This window comes from Corvus kubaryi, unplaced genomic scaffold (assembly GCF_017639235.1).
Source record: "Corvus kubaryi isolate FWS band 111438036 unplaced genomic scaffold, C.kubaryi_AGA036_p1.0 37334, whole genome shotgun sequence".
Classification (NCBI taxonomy): Eukaryota; Metazoa; Chordata; class Aves; order Passeriformes; family Corvidae; genus Corvus; species Corvus kubaryi.
The window spans coordinates 13,094,220-13,112,991 of NW_024581108.1; the positions used below are offsets into that span (position 1 = coordinate 13,094,220).

Below are 18,772 nucleotides of genomic sequence, written 5' to 3' on the forward strand. Positions count from 1 at the left end.
ATCAGAATACATCTGATAACCCAAAATGAGTTTTCTATGATATACTGCAGAGTTAAGCATGCTAGAATATATTCAAATTGGTTTGATGAGGCAAATTTTGTTGCCCATGATCAGGTAATTCATTTGAAATCTTTCATAGCCTGTAGCAAGATTACTGTAGAAATGTAAAAATATAAGTAAATTGTTAAGCATTTCGGCATGACACTGCTTTGGTTTTAAACAGCAAATTATTTCAGCATTGCGTAACTTGTGTTACCAATAGGGTTTGCTACAGACCTCATCTTGTTTCCCAAAAAGCAGTATGCAAGTACTTTTTGAATGTGGAAACATTTCATTTGCAAATTGTGAACCACTTGCCCGCTGAGTCTACTTCATGACCGCTAGTTATGTTTTAATTGTGCCCATTAAGAATCATGCTGAAAAAATTTACATTTGATAGGCAAAGTTAAGTTTTACTCCCATACTTGTCTCTCTGTAGGTTGCTAGAGGAAAGCATAAGGAAAGTAAGAAAACAAGAGAATGAAAATAGAAACTACAGTTCAGTTAAAAAGGAAACTTGAAATAAAAACTGGAAACAAGGTTTTATGAGCTCTTTTTCAAAGATTTATCATTCCAGTTACACTAAAGTGATCTTATGACTCATCAAACAATATCTGCAAGGTATTTACTGATGAATTGCAACATTGCTAAAGCAAGTAGATAATGTAACAACAAAATGTTACGTAAATGATGACACCCTTTATTCCTACAGAACTAAACTGTTCTAACTGTTAATGTCAAGATTTTCCTACAGGAAAATGATCTCCCATAAAGCTGCACTATACTATAGTTTAGATCTGTTTGATGCTGGATACAGTTTTCTACACCGGGGTATCCAAAGGTGTCAAGATGCCTTGCACTGCTTTTGTATCTAATCCATTCCATAAGCAGGATTTTCTCAACAAGCTTTAGAGTCAACCTTATATTGCAGAGACATGATACCTCTAAGTGATATATATCTTGAAGATGGGCTCTCGGACCATGTGGTGTCAGTCCTTTAATAGTATATTAAGATTTATGCCACCTGTGTTAAAAACATGGATAATTATTGGTAAATACTGTTAGGGCAAAGGCATTACTATAATATAGTGCAGTTTTACAAGCTGACATTGGCAACACTGTATTTCTCTGATTTATTTCAGAAATTCAGACTGTATGGCTGGGGTATTGCAACTTGAGTTTCTATCTAGGGAAAAGAGGGAATTTGGAGCGAGCCAAGAAAAGCAGTTTATTCAGGAAGTATAAGCACACCTGGTGAGTTAAACACAGGAGCTGAAGGGGCATTACATACAACTGTTTCAGCGAGCAATGTGTTATAGGGGTTGTTAGTGCCGTGTGGTCGAAGAAGAGGGTTTGTTAGTAGGTAATTGCCAGTCATTCCTAAAGCAAAAGAAACAGAAAAAAAAAGTCAGTTCCTTAATTTTAGCCTGACAGTTTCAATAGAGAATAATTTTTTATTCATCATGAATCACATAGGATTTCTAAAATGTAATTTAGCTGAAAATTTCTGGGTGTATTTGAGCTATGTATTTGAAATGGGAGCAGGAAAATACAGTTAGATTCCAGTAATTCATGGGTGCTGTCCAAATCCCCAAAGTAAACAGATAGTGAAAGTGATATTTACTAATGTATACAAAATCACTGTTATACAAGAGTAGCAATTAAATGTTTAGAGATCAAGGTACTACATAAAGCTATTGGAACTTTAAAAATGATAGCATGGAACACTTCTGTCCAGAACTGAGAGAACTGAATTTCTCAAACTGAAAGGTATTGAAAAACCTCTTATGACAGGATCAGAGCTGTTACTCATTTTATTAAAAACACAGAGATACTGGAAGGGAATTGCTGTTTTCAAACAGACAGTGGATGACAAATTGCAAGAAGCATATCTTAGTATATGCAAAAGTATGCATGCTGAGGGGAAAGCAAAATATTTGCTCTAAGAAATCAGAGCATTCACATTTTCTCCTGGGACATTCATGCTGCAAATACATATGCCAGGTTTTAAAAAAGAATTCCTCAAACAACAAGTTTCTTTAAACTATCAGTTTACAAACAATGTAAGACAAATATTACATGAACGGACTTCTTTAAACCAAATTTACACGTTAATACAATACCATTTAAACAACTCTCAGAATAATCAGAAAAAAACCCAGCATATTTTGAGAAACTATTAAAAAGTCAATCAATCTCTGATTTCTAGCTACTACAAGAAAAATGGATTGGAATAATGACAAAAAAATCCCACACAAAATGCTGTCATTTAAAAATTAATTTAAACATTTCAGTAAGATAAAATCCAAGTTTCTTTTCTATTACTTTGCAAAGCAGTATATCAGGATCAGTGTATCACAGACCCAAGGACAACTAAAGAGACAGCTATATTTTTAAAGTATAAATATTTTTATTTGGCATGATATTATATATTTCAAATATTAATGCTTTTGTACTCCCATAGCTACTTAGTAGCAGAAATGAGCAGGAATTTTTAATACTCAGATAATTATTGTCTGACTACGCCAATCTTATTTGAAAGTTTGTATTAGTGATTAACTAAAAAAATTATCATAGCTTTTTTCCATTGTAAAGTACTTCTTACTAGAAATAATAACTGAAATATATTTTGCTTGGGGTTTTTTTTGTGTACTATATTTAACTTGGTTAGAATTATTGTGTGTAATTTATAGTTAAGAATTTTTTTCAATCCAAATTTCTTTGCCACAAAAAAAAAAGCTTAATTAAAAGTTTTATTTTTATTTTAAAGGAAAAATGACACTTGTCATTAATTATGGAACTACTCTTATACGTATGTATCACTGAGATAGTGACAATATTGTAACTGAATAGAGTTGATACCAATTTTTCTAATCATGGCAGAACATTTCCAGTGACTTGAGCCTGGAACTTGAAACGGGGAGAAGATTCCAAGACCTCTGTTCAACACTGAATTAACTTACAGAGCTGCACAGTTAGAGCAAACCTCAGGAGTCAGAGACACCAAATTAGGGTAAATACCAACTTTATGTGGCTTGTATTTTTGGAACTTTCATAAGACATTGAAAGAGACATGAAAAAATATGCATTTTCTACCTAGGAGAAGTTACTTAATTTTGATTTTTGCCTGAAGAACATGCAGGATTCGTAAGAGGGGTGGGAAGAGCAGCGAGACACACAGGTCTTACCCACTTTCTATAGATCAAATAGCAAATATAGAATCATACTTTCTGATACCTTTTCCTTTGCAAACACCATGATTTTTACTTCCAAAATGAATGTGAGTTAAGTACATATCCCTGCTATCAAATCCTGAATTTGAATTTTCCGTTTAAAACTTTCTGAGTTGATTGCAGCGAGACCAGGGCTGCCTGCTCTTCACGTAAGGATGTGGGTAGAAGAACAGGCTTCAAACCTGGCTTGCACAGAGCAGTCCTCTCTCCACTGCTGGCTCAAACTGCCTTAAAAACACAGGGGGAAGGGGAGAAAGGGAGGGACAATCTGTCTTGGTTAATACCCTTGTCTTCTATCTGGACATGAGAATGAGGTTACAGATTTCAAAGTCTATTTGAGCTGAGAAGTTTTGAGTTTTGACTTCTCTGTGCCTGAAAATCTGGATTCTATTCCATGTTACAGATATGATGCTCTTTGAAATAGAAAAGATAAATGCTTTACAGACATCTTTTGCATAGAAATGATATCAATTAGATTTCACTGGGAAAATTTCTGCACCTAAAAGTCAGTCAAATATGCATTAAAATGTTACTGCACTCATATTTCTATTTCAGATTCAACCTATAAAGGTTAGGAAAGATTTAAAATTATGATCTTGCTTTTAAGCTAAATTATTGATGAAACTAATTCAAATACATTCCCATGAATTGAAGAATTCAACTTCTATACCAGGGGCCAGTTAAAGGAACACGGTTTTCAGAAGTGCTGGTGGATAACTTTAAAACTCTGCTTTTAGAGAACATTTGTTCCAGATTTTTTTTTTAAACATTCTTTTCATTTCTTCTGTGTTAAATGATATAAAATCTGTATTAAATTTATGGATTCTAAAACTGAAATGTTCCCAGTGACTGACCTTGATTAAGTGTTGAAGTGCTGTTGATGTCACCTGAGATAAAAGACGATTCCGATTGTTTTCTCACAGTGTCATTCCACATCCTCCTTATCCGACTCTGTTAACATAAAGCAGTGAGACAAAAGCATAGTAGGTTACAAGAAGATTTTTTCCTACTCATGTGCCATTATGTAGAATACTTCTGTTAATTTTAGCCTAGAGAAAACCATTCTTCTAGCACATAGTGAAAATTCCTTCTTTTTTTATTAAAACTCTAATATATTAAACTTCATTTAAATGAAACATGACAATATAAACTTTCCTATAAACCAGCCCCTAATTAAAAGAAAAATTAAGGTGTTTTTATTAGACCAAAGTAAAAGGAAATGTTTAAAAAGAAATAATTCTACTATGCAGAAGCATGTATTTACCATCAAAGTGACAATTATGAGAAGACAATTAGTCCTTCTGATTGGAAGACATCTCAGTAGGCTTTTCATAAATAAGGTAATTAAAAGATGCTGTCAAAATCTTTGTTACCTGAGTGCCAGAGGAATAGCGAGCACTTGTTCTTGTTGTCGATGCCTTCACTGAACTGTGGGGACTCTCAGTTGGAAGTCCTCCACAGCAGTAGGAATGTCGGAAGCATTTCCCATATTCCTTACGTACCTATGGGGGAAAAAATTGCTTAGCACACGAAATAGCCTTACACATGAACCTTGCATTGAAACTACTCACTTTTCAAGCAAATAGATAATTCTTGTCTTTCAAATTGCTGGCTGTTAGCAAAACCGCTTATTTCTCCCTACTCAGTGGCAGTATTAGCAGCTACCCAGGAATTTTGAACCCATTATTTCCAAGGTATACACACACTTCTTAGAGATGACCCTGAATAATCATTACTGAGTCAGTTACAGAATTATTTTTATATCATTTTCATAATGTAGATTAATATCATTAAGTTTACCCAAATTGAATACTGGCTGAAAATAGTGGTTTTTGTAAGAGCTTTTAGTACAGAAAGCTAAGAAAGCCTGTCTTCCCATCCTAGCAGGCAAGAAAGGCTGAGCACTGCTCAGTACTGCCCCTTATGTGATGATTTCCAATAAAAAGTGCAAAACTTGCAATGCCTGTAAAGGCATTTTCATATAGAGTTACTCTGTGTAACTCATCCAGCTGCTACTTCAGATGGTGACATCTGCTCTGGCACTGAGCTCACAAACACCCCTGCCCCACTGCAGGCACAGCTCCAGCTATGCTGATGGAGGCATTTGTCAGTGTTCCAGTCACATTTTGAACCATAAGGGCTGGGAATGAAGCACCTTTCACTTTTAGGACCAAAACATAAAATTCTAATTCCTGTCTGTGTTGAATATAGAAGTATGAATATACCTATGTTTATGATTTTTTTTTTTTCTGACAGAGCAGCAAAACTAATTAATGACTCCAGTATCTGGGCTGCATTTATTCACCTTCTGTTTCCAGAAATCTACTTGAAACTTTAGTTTTCTTATGTGTGATAACGACTGCTATAAAAGTAATCAGGATCATTTACAGAGCAGTTAATTCTCTTATATTCCATGACTGCTTCACTGACTACTATTTTCAGATAACAGAAGAGCGTGTACATGTCTTGGCAGCAAGACTGTATCACTGAAAGGACACAGTGGATAGAATTTGTATAGATATGTAAGTCTAAATTCATAAATCTTCCACCAGATTACATGGGAATTTAAGTGTCTCTTCTCCATCAATGAGACTCGTGAGTTTCTGTGAAAAGTGGGATTTCAGCTAATCTGGAAATTCTGCCTGACCTATGAATAAATAAGACAGAAAGTTATGTGTATGCAAAAAGGGGACAGGAGAAAATGCAAAAAATTAAAGTGTGGATTTACATGCGTAATGTGCTGTTTTCAACTGGAGTTTTACTCACAGAATACATACTGTGATGTTTCTATAAACCACAAGGTTGAAGAAAAGCTGAATAATTTGTACTTTAAGCAAGACACAATAACTCAGCTTTTTATAAAAGTATATGGTACATATTTTAAGTCAACCCCTATCTATATCAGCACAAAAGACATGTAAAGAATGAAAACAGAAATGAAACAACTCAGAATTATAATTTTTAACCCTGTAGTCCGGGAAAAAAGGTCTACATAGATCATCACTAGGTGGTATAATACCTAAGAAAATACATTCCTGAACACTAATGGATATTAAATGCTCTAAACCACTACACAGTAGAGACAATAGCAATCAAAACTGTATTTTTACCCAAATACCACCCTCCAGGGTTGGTTTTGCCTAATGCCTATATTGCAGTGAATGTACATTATCTGTCAGGACTGCACATCCCACTGTCATTATTTCTAAATTATAGCTTGTTGGAAACTGATGGAAGCAACAGCACTATCATCTCGTCAGAACTGGAAACATAATAGTTTCCACTTCCACAATTCTATTTCTCTGTTCAATTTAGTGACCAAGTAGTAATAACAGAATAAAAAGACTACATTAGCTATGCAGACAGAGGATAGGACAATATCCAGTCAAAGGCAGTGACACTTAAAAATCTAAAATGGCAGCTTTAACATTCTTTCAGGTATAAATCTTATTGCTCTAGGTTATGCTTTTTCACACCTGACTGGTATTTTAATATTGCTTTTTGCTGACTCCACTTTATATAAAAACAATGCACAGCTGTAAAAAGAAATAAAAAAGAAATCTGTTTCTGATTTTCAAGTCCAATACAAATAGTAAAAAGGGAAACATTATATGAAACCCTAACCTAGAAATTATTTGCATTTTGAGAATGTTTGCATTTTCTTCCCTATCTTCCTTCTTCTCTTAGGCTTAATCTTCTCTTTAAGTGTGCTTTTGTTCTCTCCAAATAAGAGGAGTGTCATGTTCATCTGGGTAAAATTCTATCTACCAATCTTTTCCTAAAACACCTCTGAATGCTATTGTCTACACCAAATTTAGAGATGCTGGTAATGTTAGAGCTGGTACAGTTGAGAACATGAGCACAAGATTTTTGTATTTTCACAACAATGCTTTATTCAATGGTCTCAAACCATCTTATAAATATCAGTTAATTATGTCTCTGGTGAGCTAATTATAATGGGAGTTAATAATTGCTAGGTCTCCAGCCTAAAACTGGTAAAAATATTTAGAATATAAATATTGCAAATTGGGTATTTCCAAATGTAGGACATACTGCATTTCAAGTTAAGTTTGTTTGGGTGGGATTTTTTGATGTTCATCCTTCCTCTCAACTCTCATTACTTCCATTTGTCCTGCCTTCTAACAAAGGCTGTCAGCTTTTCCATGCACTGTTCATTAAAGAACCTCTAAAGCATCCTTGGAAGCAATCTCCACCTTCTGGGGAAGAGAAGGGGTGCATGGAACCCAAAAAAGGTCCCACAGGCTGTGCCCATCACTTTCCTTCTCTCCTGCTGCTTGCTCCCCTCTCCCCTTCAAGCTTTCTCTGTCTCTCTCTCTCCTTCCAGCAGATCTGCTCCTTCTGGACCCTTCTGCTTTCATCCAGTGAAGGGGAGCAGAACTAATTTAGCTCATCCCACTCGTGAGGAATGCTCCAGTGAAGAGCACAAAGCTATTGGGATATTTGGGGGAGGCATACACTTGGAAAAAAAGTAATGCTGTCATCTTTTCCATCTTCAGAAAACTATTCCTGTTAGCAGCTGTCTAGCATTAATGACTACTTTTTTCTAAGGTGTGTCAAAGTTCATAATAAAATTAATTTTTACATCCCACTTAATTTTGTAATGAACAAGCTCACATAGTACAATCCCTGCCTATCACCCACAGTTTTATGTGGCAGCTTAATGGGATCTCAGGAGAGTTGCTCTGCCTCCATTGGAGAAAAGGAGATCATTTCCAGGCTGATATTGTAACTGATCCTTTGTTTGCAGCACTGCAGCAAAGGCAGGACTTGTTTCATGTGGACATAGAAGACTTTTGGCTCTAAGTCCAGGCTAATATGTACCACATTACCAGTGTTAAACAGTACATTTTCTATAGCAATTTTCTTCACAAAACCTCAAAACTTTTCAAGCCCAGGTTGGAAATGCTGCATCCATGTTAAACCTACCTGGGTCACAGAGCAGTTACATGACTCCCACCAGCACATACAGCAAAAACTGCTTTGGAATTCTAGTCCCCTCCTCAAACTACTTCACATTGCTAATTTTATCTCTATTTTCTTAAGAATTATGTGTGGCATTTCTAAGGAGTTAGGGAACATTCATCTGTGGTTTTGGTAACTTACTTTCTTTTGAAGGGCACAATGAAAGATGAAAATAAACATTCCTTGGAAAGCATTGAATACTGTGAAGAGATATGTCATCACCACGGTCCCCTCATTTATAAATAGCAGACCAAATGACCATGTTAGGCCAAGGAGACACAGGAGAGCAAATGCACCCAGGACCCAGGATCTGTAAAAGAAAATTAATTTTAGTAACATTACTTATGAGAATGTACTTTGCCAAATCCAATATTAACATTTCAGTTCCTGCAGTTGGCTTTTACTAGTTTCACATTCAAATGTAAAAATTCCTTGGGTTTAACCTTTTATCTATCAAAGAAAGAACAATTCCATTTAGTACTCTTAGACTCCAGTGAAAACAGCAAGAGTAGATATAACCTTTGTCTTTCTCAAGAACAGCATAGGATGTCAGAACTATTTTGAAATGCAGAAGTATAGCACAAGCCCCACCTACTCCATTGCTTTATCTGCTTTTAGAGAAGAGATTGATAAATCTGGCTTAGCCACTAATCACACCATATATTTTAAACAGTGGTGCTGCCATATGACACTAAGTAATGTAACACAAATGCATAAAGGTTAAACAGCAGATTAAAAGCCTAGAGCCCAAATTGCTAATGCTTCGATAAACTCAGCTAAACTGAAGCTAGAGGATGTAACTTCCGCATGAAGAAACCCTGCTGAAATGCGACAAAAATATGGATATTGCTTTACAGAACAATCTAAAAAAGATTCCATCATGAATAGGTTAAGGAAAAGGAATTGTAGCAAACAGCACAGAATGAAAGGGAAAGGGAATTTAGTCAGTGAATTCCACATCTAACTAATGATCTTACTTGATAAATGGCTTATTATCTTCATAGCTAGAAAGCATTATAAGCAGAAAAGAGAAACAAAATTATTAGACAGAATTGAAACAGAAATTAATAAGAGCATTTTTAATTGTCTATAAAAATTAGTCAAAATTAGGAAATTCAAAATGCAGAGGCAAGCAATTTAAAATTATAAAGGCATTATAATAGTTTAAAAGTCTTTAGCAAATCAGGTATCTCAAAAATAGTTAATTAAAATTAAGGGATATCCACAATATGACCGAGTTTGTAAAGTTAAAAATCATGCTAGAAGTTTGTTAATGTAGGGTTCTATCTTACCCAGGTAAGTCCGTATTATAGTAGCCATCACAAACACGGTAATTACTGGTGTGGATGAGAAGACAGAAAGAGGAAAAGGAAGAAAAGAGAGAGATGCTAAAGATTAGCTCTCTCTCTCATCATGCAACATGCAATGAAGCTGATACTGACCTATCTAGAACATCTAGTTCACAATGTTATCCTTACTGAAAGTCTCCCTTTGCCATTTCCAACGTTCAAAGCAGATCTGTAAGACCCTTTCACATCCAACCCTCAGTGTTAGAAAGTTGCACCATCCCTTCAGTGTTGGTAACAAAAAACCTTGAATACAACGTAAAGCTATACAGAATACAGTAAAAAGCTATCTAAAGGAGCAAAAAGCTGCCAAAGCCTTGTTAGTTATAAAAAACTTATATTACTCTGCAAAAGGGATGCTACAGTAGAACACCATGATAAAGTAAACATTTGTTAAATTAGCATGAAAACAGCAGATAATCTTCAAGTTAACAATAATAATAGAGTCAATTCTCTTGGGAGAACAGGATTACGAGTAGAAACTGCTCAGAATCCCTAAATCAAAAAGTCATTTAACAAAACAAACTTAATATAATCATATCAGCCATGCAAACAGGAACATAATTTTTGAACTGCATTTTAAATGCAAATGAAATTACTACAGTGCTGTGGTATTTCCGTGAAACAGTTTCTTGGCACTAGTTCCAGGCTGAAATTATCTAATTTTGACCGGCGTTTGTGACATTACAGCAACAATGTGACGAAAGCAGGATTGGCTCTGTTGGCTTCTAATTGACATCTGCAGTTGCTGGGAGACAATGGCATGTGCTCCTAATGGAGAGTAGCTTTCAATCAGTTCAGCAATCAGAAAATAATCATAGTTCTCATACTTGAACACAAAGCACTTACTTAATGTTTTCCAACCTGCTAGAGTCTGGTTTCAAAGTGTTTGAGTGCTTCACCATTTTGCACAATGTGATCACCAGGAAGATAAGATTCAGCTGTCAAAACAGATAAGAATGAAATTAAACTACTTCAAGTAATAGGCTGAATAATGATGATGTTATCAGCTAAACAAAAACCCTGTAGTTTATTTCCAAGTAAGTAGTGAAAATTGGTAACTATATTAGATGGTCTGCAAATGGTGATTGCAAGTAAGAATGAGAGGATAAAAATATTAGAAGTCCTTGTTTCACCTAATTTCCCAAATGCACCACATCATCATGAACCACCATATTTAACTCGTTCAACACTTGCCATTATCACTCTAGTTCTGTCCTCCAGCATGTTGCGCTCATCATCTGCTCACCTTTACCTGTCACCTCTGGCCCTGTTCCCCATCTCACTCTTCAAGGACTGTGGTCACCCCTTTACTGGGCTATACCAGTTGTCTTTTTATCACCTCATCCTGTTTTTGAAATGTTTTTCACCTTTGCTGGTTTCTCCTTTTTTTTTTTTTTTATTCCCTTTTGTTCTCACAAATCCTACTGGGGTCTTGAAAAGAGATTAAATGTAACTGGAGAAAAAGAAAAATAGAGAAAAAAAGAAGAAGAAACACAAAGATGTCGCAAATGCATCAGACAGTGCCATAGACATACGCCGGTGGTGCACCCTCCTGCTGCCCTCTTTTCCTTTGTAGTCTGGATTCTGTCGAAGTGAGACTGTGTGTGCCACTTGAAGGACTGTGGCATCTTATTCTTGTTGTGTCATTCATATAGGTAACACCACAGAAGACACTGAAGGAAATGTTTTATCATTTTCTTATTGTGAAACAGGATAACAGAGATCAAAGGTACTGGGTGCCTTTCTCCTATCGATTTCAAAGCCTGTGAAAAGCACAGCAAGCCAAACACAAGGGTGCCTGAAGAATATGGGCTGAAAAGTGGTATCCAATTAATTTCAGCAATTAGTTTGTGCTGTCCTATATCACACAGACAAGTCAGACAAAATTGTATCTTTGAAACCAGTAAGAGCCATGTCCTTTCAGGGAGAAGACACATATCCTTATCTTGTACTACAATGGTCCACACGAAGTGGCTGGACCAAAAGCCAAGAGAAGATGGAAGAATGGACATGCTTGGACATCCCTGTAACACATATGTTAGATAGAGAAACCCATTCTTATAATCTTCCATATCTATATATACATATATATCTATCTGCAACTGGTTACTGATAGAGCAGGTTATACCCAGTCTCTCAATTTGGGTAGCCTTTGGTTTGAGACACCTTAAAAATTTTCACTGTTTTTGTAACATTGGGGATACCAGTTCATGCCAGAAGTGTTCCTGCAGCTGTGCCTCAATGGTCAGAAATGTCACCAAAATCCTAATAAAGAGCTGGTCTTAATCTTGAAAAGATGAGTATTTTGAAGGTTCTGATCCAAGTCTGTTAATATGACATGTATTACAGAAACAATTCTACTGCTATGGGAAATCACTCCTGCTGCTGTCTCAAAATCAGGATGGACAGCATGAACAATAATGCAGTTCTCAACACCAGAAAAGTGTCTGGCAACTTTTGACCTTATCATGCAAAGTATAACATTTTTACAATTGTATGTTGAGATTAATAGAAAAAAGTGTTTGTGATGCAAATAATGAAAATAAGCTTTTATGATTGATTTCTGTTTGTGTTTCAAGAACTGGCTGAAAATACTTAACCTTTAAGCTGATGTATGTACATGGTGTAGGTTAAGCATATTTCCATTGCTGCAAAATGTAACAGAAGTGTCAATAATTCATGATCTTGGTGATTATCTTTTATGATTCTTACAGGAAATTACTAGCCAGATGAGCAAAACCATTTCACTATATCACTGTGATCTCTTCCTCTTATCTAGGTTTCCATTGTATGGCATAACTTCATTGGGAAACTTCACGAGAAAACAAGTTGCTTCTCTCCCTCGCCGCCTTTACACCAGACAGGACAAAGGGCTCTACACCTGACCTGACCCTCATTTCCACATCTTTGCACACTGACTTTATTTTTCTGCATTTAAAAATGTTTCTTGCACAATTTGGTAGCTGACATAATGTAAGCTTTTTCAGCCTGCTTAAAATAAAATGCAACCTCAATTTGCTTTTTGTGAAAACAAAGAGATTAAGAGCTAAGATGCATGCCCTGTGTCAATCCTAATATGTACATCAACTTTGGCTGCAACCTATGCCTCCAGGAGTGCACAATCCAGTTCAGAATAGTATTTACAGCACAGCTGGAAGCTAATCCTTGCCTAAGTAGCTACTCTGGAGTATCTTGTATTGTACGGGCATCATCATTCTTGGATCAAAAACTCATCGATATGGCTTAGCCCACAAATGACTGCTTTATGAAACAAGAGGGCTTTATCCTCTGATTCTTTGTACAACTGAAGTGCTGGTTTGCCACACGGCAAATAAAAACTTTTATTCACGTACTGAGGTTCCTTCAGTGACATGTGAGCAGACATGGCCTTACCCCACAGACTGAGCCAAGCTCCATTGCATTAGGTTTTATGTAGGTACTCAGCTCTGTCTGGGTGTATGTTCATGCTGCACCAGGGAACAACTGCACAAAGCAGTTTCTTAAGTGACACTGTAATTATAATTTATGTACAGACCCACAAAACCAGCCCACAGAAATTATAATGCTGTATCACAGCAGCTGAAAAAGTCCTTCCAAGAAAAAAGGAAAAATGCTGTACTTGAAGACAAAGTAACTATGACAACTGAGCATATGATACTTATTTCTCCATCATTGTGAAATATTGCATAGTTTTCAGTTTCAGCAGTCAAAAGACCATGGTTTGCCACTTGTTCTAACATGCTGGCATCTCTGTCACGCATTATATTATTATAAAAACCCTATTTTGCCCACTTACAGATACTGTAACCAAACCATTCTATAGATTTGTTTCTGGCTCGCTTACTGCTTTTCATCTAGAAATTGATTGTTTTGAAGGAACTCATGAGTTAAAGATTTCGGGCATCCTGCCTTTTTTTTTTTCTTTTTTTCTCATGAAAGGTACTAAGCAGTGAGGGAAGGGAACTTGTTGGAAAATAATTGCTTTTATAAGGAATAGCCAAATTACTTTTCTTGGTGAGAAACATGTAGCGGGGGAGAAGAAAATGCAGAAAGAAAACACAGTTTTGTATTCATTTGTACAAGCAAAGCTTTTTCAGCTCTGAGCAACCTGGTCTGGCTGAGAGCTGAGCCTGTTTTGAGAAGGCTTGACCACACATCTCCTGAAGCCCCTTTCAACCTGAACTGTGTCTGTGAGGACTGAACTGTTACTGATCTACACAAATGAACCTGTAGATGTTTTCCAAGCTTTACAGACGGTCTGAGTAAGACACCTTTCTTTAAGAAGAATGTTCACCACAAGCATGCAGTACTCTGAGGTCATACAAAGGCCCACATGAATGGCAAGATGGACTTTTGAGAGCAATCTTCTAAGAGGAAAAAATGGGCCTCTGACAATGGTGGCATTACATCACTTCATGTAATATAAATGGTTAGTGAGTGCTGGGCCTCATCCTGACAACTGGGCTGCATTCATCCCAGATGAGCCAAAATCTGCAGCTGAACCTCTTCTTCAGTGTTAATAAAAAATATATATATATACATTGTGCAAACAGACACACAGATGCACAATGTATACATCTCAAACAGTCCTAAAATTATACCCTTAATCAAGTCTGCAAAATCTCTCTCATGCTGTGTGTCTGCAAATCAGACCAACACTCTTTCAAAAGCTAAAAACAAGGAATTAAAAATCTGGTCAGGCATCAGGTTTGGATTTGAAGATTCTGCTATGATAACAAAAAGTGACAGAACACACAGCTACAGAAGGTGGAGCTATAATATGAGATCTTTTAAAACATTAGCTGGTAATAGTAAGCAAAAATTTTGAATTGATAGTGTTTAATTTTTGTTTATGCTTGATCTAGTTTCCAAAACTTACTGTCTACTGGAAGAGATGGCATACTGGATAGAGAACTAGCTTAATCTATACCCTGAATTTACAATTTTATATAAAGTAAAAAAAGAAAAAAATTAGAGTATCTTCTAAAATACTAGTTCCTTGTCATCTCTTAATATGACTAGTGTAATTAGATAGAACAAAGCAAAAGAAAATTGATCTATATTAAAAAATAACAAGTTACTACTTTAAATATAAAATATGAAGAATTTTTATGGTAATAATCAAATGCAGCACCCTGGAAGGCCATGCTTGTTTCACAGGGAACACATATATGGCCATTTCTCATTTGGATTATCAGAAGGAACTGGACATGAAAGAAGGTGTAAGTAGGAAATTTGTCTTTCTGGCCCCTGAAACCTATGTAATTTTGAGAGAGGGAGTGTGTCCAACTCAAATTAACTTTTTTAAAAAGTGTGTGTACTAACCTGCACAGAAGACTAATCAATTTGAATTAGTTGCAGGTACAATGAATTAGTAGCAAAATAAAACTAGATTTTGCAAAAATTATGATAAATTTCCCCTGTAACTAATAGATAAATACCATTTATCAAGTGTCTACTATAGAAAGATAAACATGTATTATTTATAAAAATAAGTTTAAAAATACAGTCCATTTTCACATGTAGGGCTAAGTTATGTGTGCATCTGTACATCCACTGACTTTGGTAAGCAATACTTCAAACAGTGAGAACATTTAACACATTCTGTGTTACTGAAATGGGGCATCTTAGAAATTTTTGCTTAGGCAACCACTGGTAGACTAATCTGTGAGCTGGGAAAAGCAAACTGCAACAGTTTTGGCTAAATTAAACCGACACCACCTGTTCCTTGGACATGAATGAGTATGGATCTACACAGCAGTCAAAGTGCTCCGGCTTTTCTGACCACAGATTACGGAAGTGCACTGTTTGTTTCATAGCCATGAACCTGCTCAATGGAATCACGTCCGCCTTGAGCTTAGCAGCTTAAAATTCATGCCACACAGCCCGCAGTGCTGACATGGATACGATAAGACAGAAGAACAGGAACACCACTCTGAAGTAACCTAGCTGAACTGCACATGTTCTGACCCTTTTTGAACTCCCCGGAGCTTTTGTTACCTGGCAAATGCAGCTCTAAAACTGCTCTTGTATCTCCAGATCTTTGCTCTTAGCCATGCAGAAGCCTATTTCTCCCTGGGACTGGCAGCGAGAGAGGTGCTCTCTGAAGGCTTCTAAATGAGTGTGCACACTGAACTCTTACTGAACGGAATTAATTATTAAAGATGCAGATGGAGCTGTCCAAATGATAAGAACAGCTCCTGACGTATCATGATCCAAGCTTTCATTAAACCATTTCAGGCATACTAATGGTTTCCCACCGCTCATTACTTACATGCTCTTTTCTCATAGATATAATAACCCTGGTGCCCAAAGGCATGACAGGCTATAGAAATACTGAAGTTAAAAGTTCCTCAGAAGATGTACTGAGGAACTTCATACTTCCCCCTCATACTTCACATTCTCATTTTGTGCAAAAATGTGCACAGACACAAGTACAAATGCTTATAAATTCAGAGGAAAAAAATTGTAGATTAAAATAGAAAGCAATACTGTCAAAAAAGAGTTTATGTGCATTGACAGTACTATTAAACCGAGAAACATAAAAGTGATTTGAGCAACATGTTAAAAAGCTTACCAAAGAGAAATTCTCACATGCTACTGACACTAAGTAAGCTGCACTACAAATATAGCTCTTTGGTTACAGTGCACATGACATATTATTTTTCAGCCACTACACTTGTCACACTTCCTCCTCTGGTTTCTCTTGCTTTCTCAGCTGGGACGATTAGAGGGCAAAGCAATTGCCAGAGAAGAATTACTCCCAGGAACTGTGCTGTGATTGCTACCTGCTGTTTCATATTTTTCAAGTTGGGAATACTGCTCCCAAAAGCCTTCTGCGTCTCAGACTAAATGATTTGCTGGAGGATAATAATGTCATGGCCAGTAAATAATAGTGAACTATGTCTGTACATGGTCAATATGATTAAATGTCCTTCACCTCTATTCTCACTCTGACCTGGTTACGAGGAAGTGAAAAAGCCGTCAGCAAAGCCCAAGGCTTCCCATGTGAAATGCTATTTTAGAGCAAGGGAGAGAAATATCGGTGGCTTAGCAAAATACCCCCAGTAACAATAAAATAAGGAACTACAAACAAAAAGCGAAATTATCACCACACAACCAGAACTGAGGTGACTTAACTATTGCATGAAACTCAGAACAATTTCCAGAATAATTACAACAACTGCAAGGAGCAATTTTATGTTGAAAAATATTGTCTATCATATTGAGCTTACTAAGCCTATCTTTCTAAAACTTTCAATTGCAATTGTAGGTTTAATTAAAAAAAGAATCCCCATCATTCTGAGATATGATTTAATTTGAATGTATTTATAATAAACTGTACAGTTATTATGGTCTATACTTAAATCTTACAAACACTATAATTTTTCTAATTCATCTCATACACACATAAGTTTTGGCATCTATGCCCATGTCTTTGAAAATATGCCAATGAACTCTAACAACGTCTACATTGTACAACTATCTTTTCTTAAGTGACCGCTCAAGGATTCAAATAGTTTTTGATACAAACAGAGTAAATGGAACCAAAACCTTGGCCAGGCACATTTTTAAATAGAAATTTCCATAATCAAAGTATCAGTTTGTACTGTAAGTACAAAAAGTGCTGAAATAATATGTCTGGCACATAGATCTATAAAAATCAAAGAAATTTCAAAATTATGCCTGATGCATATGCTTCACACTGAAAAAACAGTATTTCTGAATATGGAAAAATACAATTCCTGAATTTTGAAATTCAAGTGAACTGAAATTCTGTTAACATTTCAAACTCTACTACTGTGAAACGGCAGGAGAACATGCAACTATTTAAAATTTCAAAAGCATGAAAACAAATTAATTAATCCTTCCAAACTATCAGCAATTATGAGAAAAGCTCTCTATGTACATAGGCCATGTCCCCAGCACCAACCTTCTACAATATTTCCCAAGTATAGTCAGGCTTTAAAGATGCAGAGCTAGCAGAGAAAACCAAAATGAGAGGCAAAATGCACATCTCGGATTCACTTTCCTCACAAATTCCTCCACTGTTTAGTGTTGGTATTATTAGTCTGAAATAAATGGGAGAAGTTTTCTCCCTGGGTTGACACATGACTAAATGCTTTTTACCTGGAAGTGCTCAGAGAACTGGTAATTGAGGTATGAATGCAACATTCTGTGTTACGTGGACACTGGGGCACCCAGCTGTGGGTGCATAGATGGGTGTGCAGGCACACAGTGACTTCAGCAATGAATTTGCACAGGCTTTCTACTGGTTATTTAACAGCCCATTATTTATGCTAGAACAGAGGAACTTCTATGTCTGACAGGCACTACATGTAACACAAATACGCACAGAAGTAGTCATGGAAAAATGTGCATATGCAAATACACTTACAAATACTGTGTAAGTGAAATGGAACATAAAATTTATTTAATCATCCAATGCATTAGAATACCCTTTTGAGATAATTATGTTGGGTAATTAGCAGTTAAATTCTAGAATGTGTACAGTAGTGACTCAATTGAAAGCAATAATAATGGTTCCTTTTAAAAAACCCCTGTGTTTAGTACTTCATTGATCTTTCATATGACTACACATGTCAATATGACCTTCAGAATTCAAGCCATTAGGAAAAAATGGCTATGCTGAAGTGCCACCACAGCTTTGACAATTAATCATTTGGTCAGCACTCTTTAAAGATTTCTACATATTTATATAACCATTGGTCACATTACAAATTGTTTATAAACCTTTTCATGGAATGTCTTGTGAATAAGGATGGCATTGAATGAAATTTTAAATCTTTTTAGCTTTGCTGTGAGGCAACCTAAAAGGAAAGGGAAAAACAAAGTTCTTACCAGAATAATAAAGGTAACAGGTCCAATGAAACTCCAGATAAAATAGTTATCTACATGTAGCCAGCAACTATTGTGGAAAAAAGAGAATGAAAAGTGAAAGGTGCATTAGCATCACAGTCCAATAAATTGAAAGTGCGAAAATACTTCTTAAGGTAACATTTTGCCAATAAACAATTATGAACATTGCCCAGTATCACTTATTCCATGGACAATACCTAACCTGAAACTCTTCTGATGAACCTTGTATAACAATATGACTGAACCTGAAACTACATCAGCAGGAATAACTAACGTAAGGAGAAACAA

The 18,772-nt window shown here is 36.0% G+C and overlaps 1 protein-coding gene across 26 annotated transcripts in view; it reads right to left on the reverse strand.

Moving 5' to 3' along the window:
- ADGRL2 (adhesion G protein-coupled receptor L2) overlaps positions 1 to 18,772 on the reverse strand; it is a 384,708-nt gene that overhangs the window by 4,090 nt on the left and 361,846 nt on the right. For 5 of the 26 annotated variants that reach the window (XM_042030361.1, XM_042030367.1, XM_042030364.1 and 2 more), the window contains 9 exons: positions 18,467 to 18,533; positions 10,451 to 10,542; positions 9,548 to 9,592; positions 9,233 to 9,259; positions 8,397 to 8,565; positions 4,646 to 4,774; positions 4,127 to 4,223; positions 1,291 to 1,419; positions 465 to 482 (listed from right to left, as the gene is read on the reverse strand). In XM_042030361.1, coding sequence (XP_041886295.1) covers positions 465 to 482; positions 1,291 to 1,419; positions 4,127 to 4,223; positions 4,646 to 4,774; positions 8,397 to 8,565; positions 9,233 to 9,259; positions 9,548 to 9,592; positions 10,451 to 10,542; positions 18,467 to 18,533 — 773 coding nt within the window. Of the gene's footprint in view, positions 1 to 464; positions 483 to 981; positions 1,064 to 1,290; positions 1,420 to 4,126; positions 4,224 to 4,645; positions 4,775 to 8,396; positions 8,566 to 9,232; positions 9,260 to 9,547; positions 9,593 to 10,450; positions 10,543 to 18,466; positions 18,534 to 18,772 lie in introns of all 26 variants that reach the window. The other 21 variants (XM_042030387.1, XM_042030365.1, XM_042030382.1 and 18 more) reach the window with 9 other exon arrangements.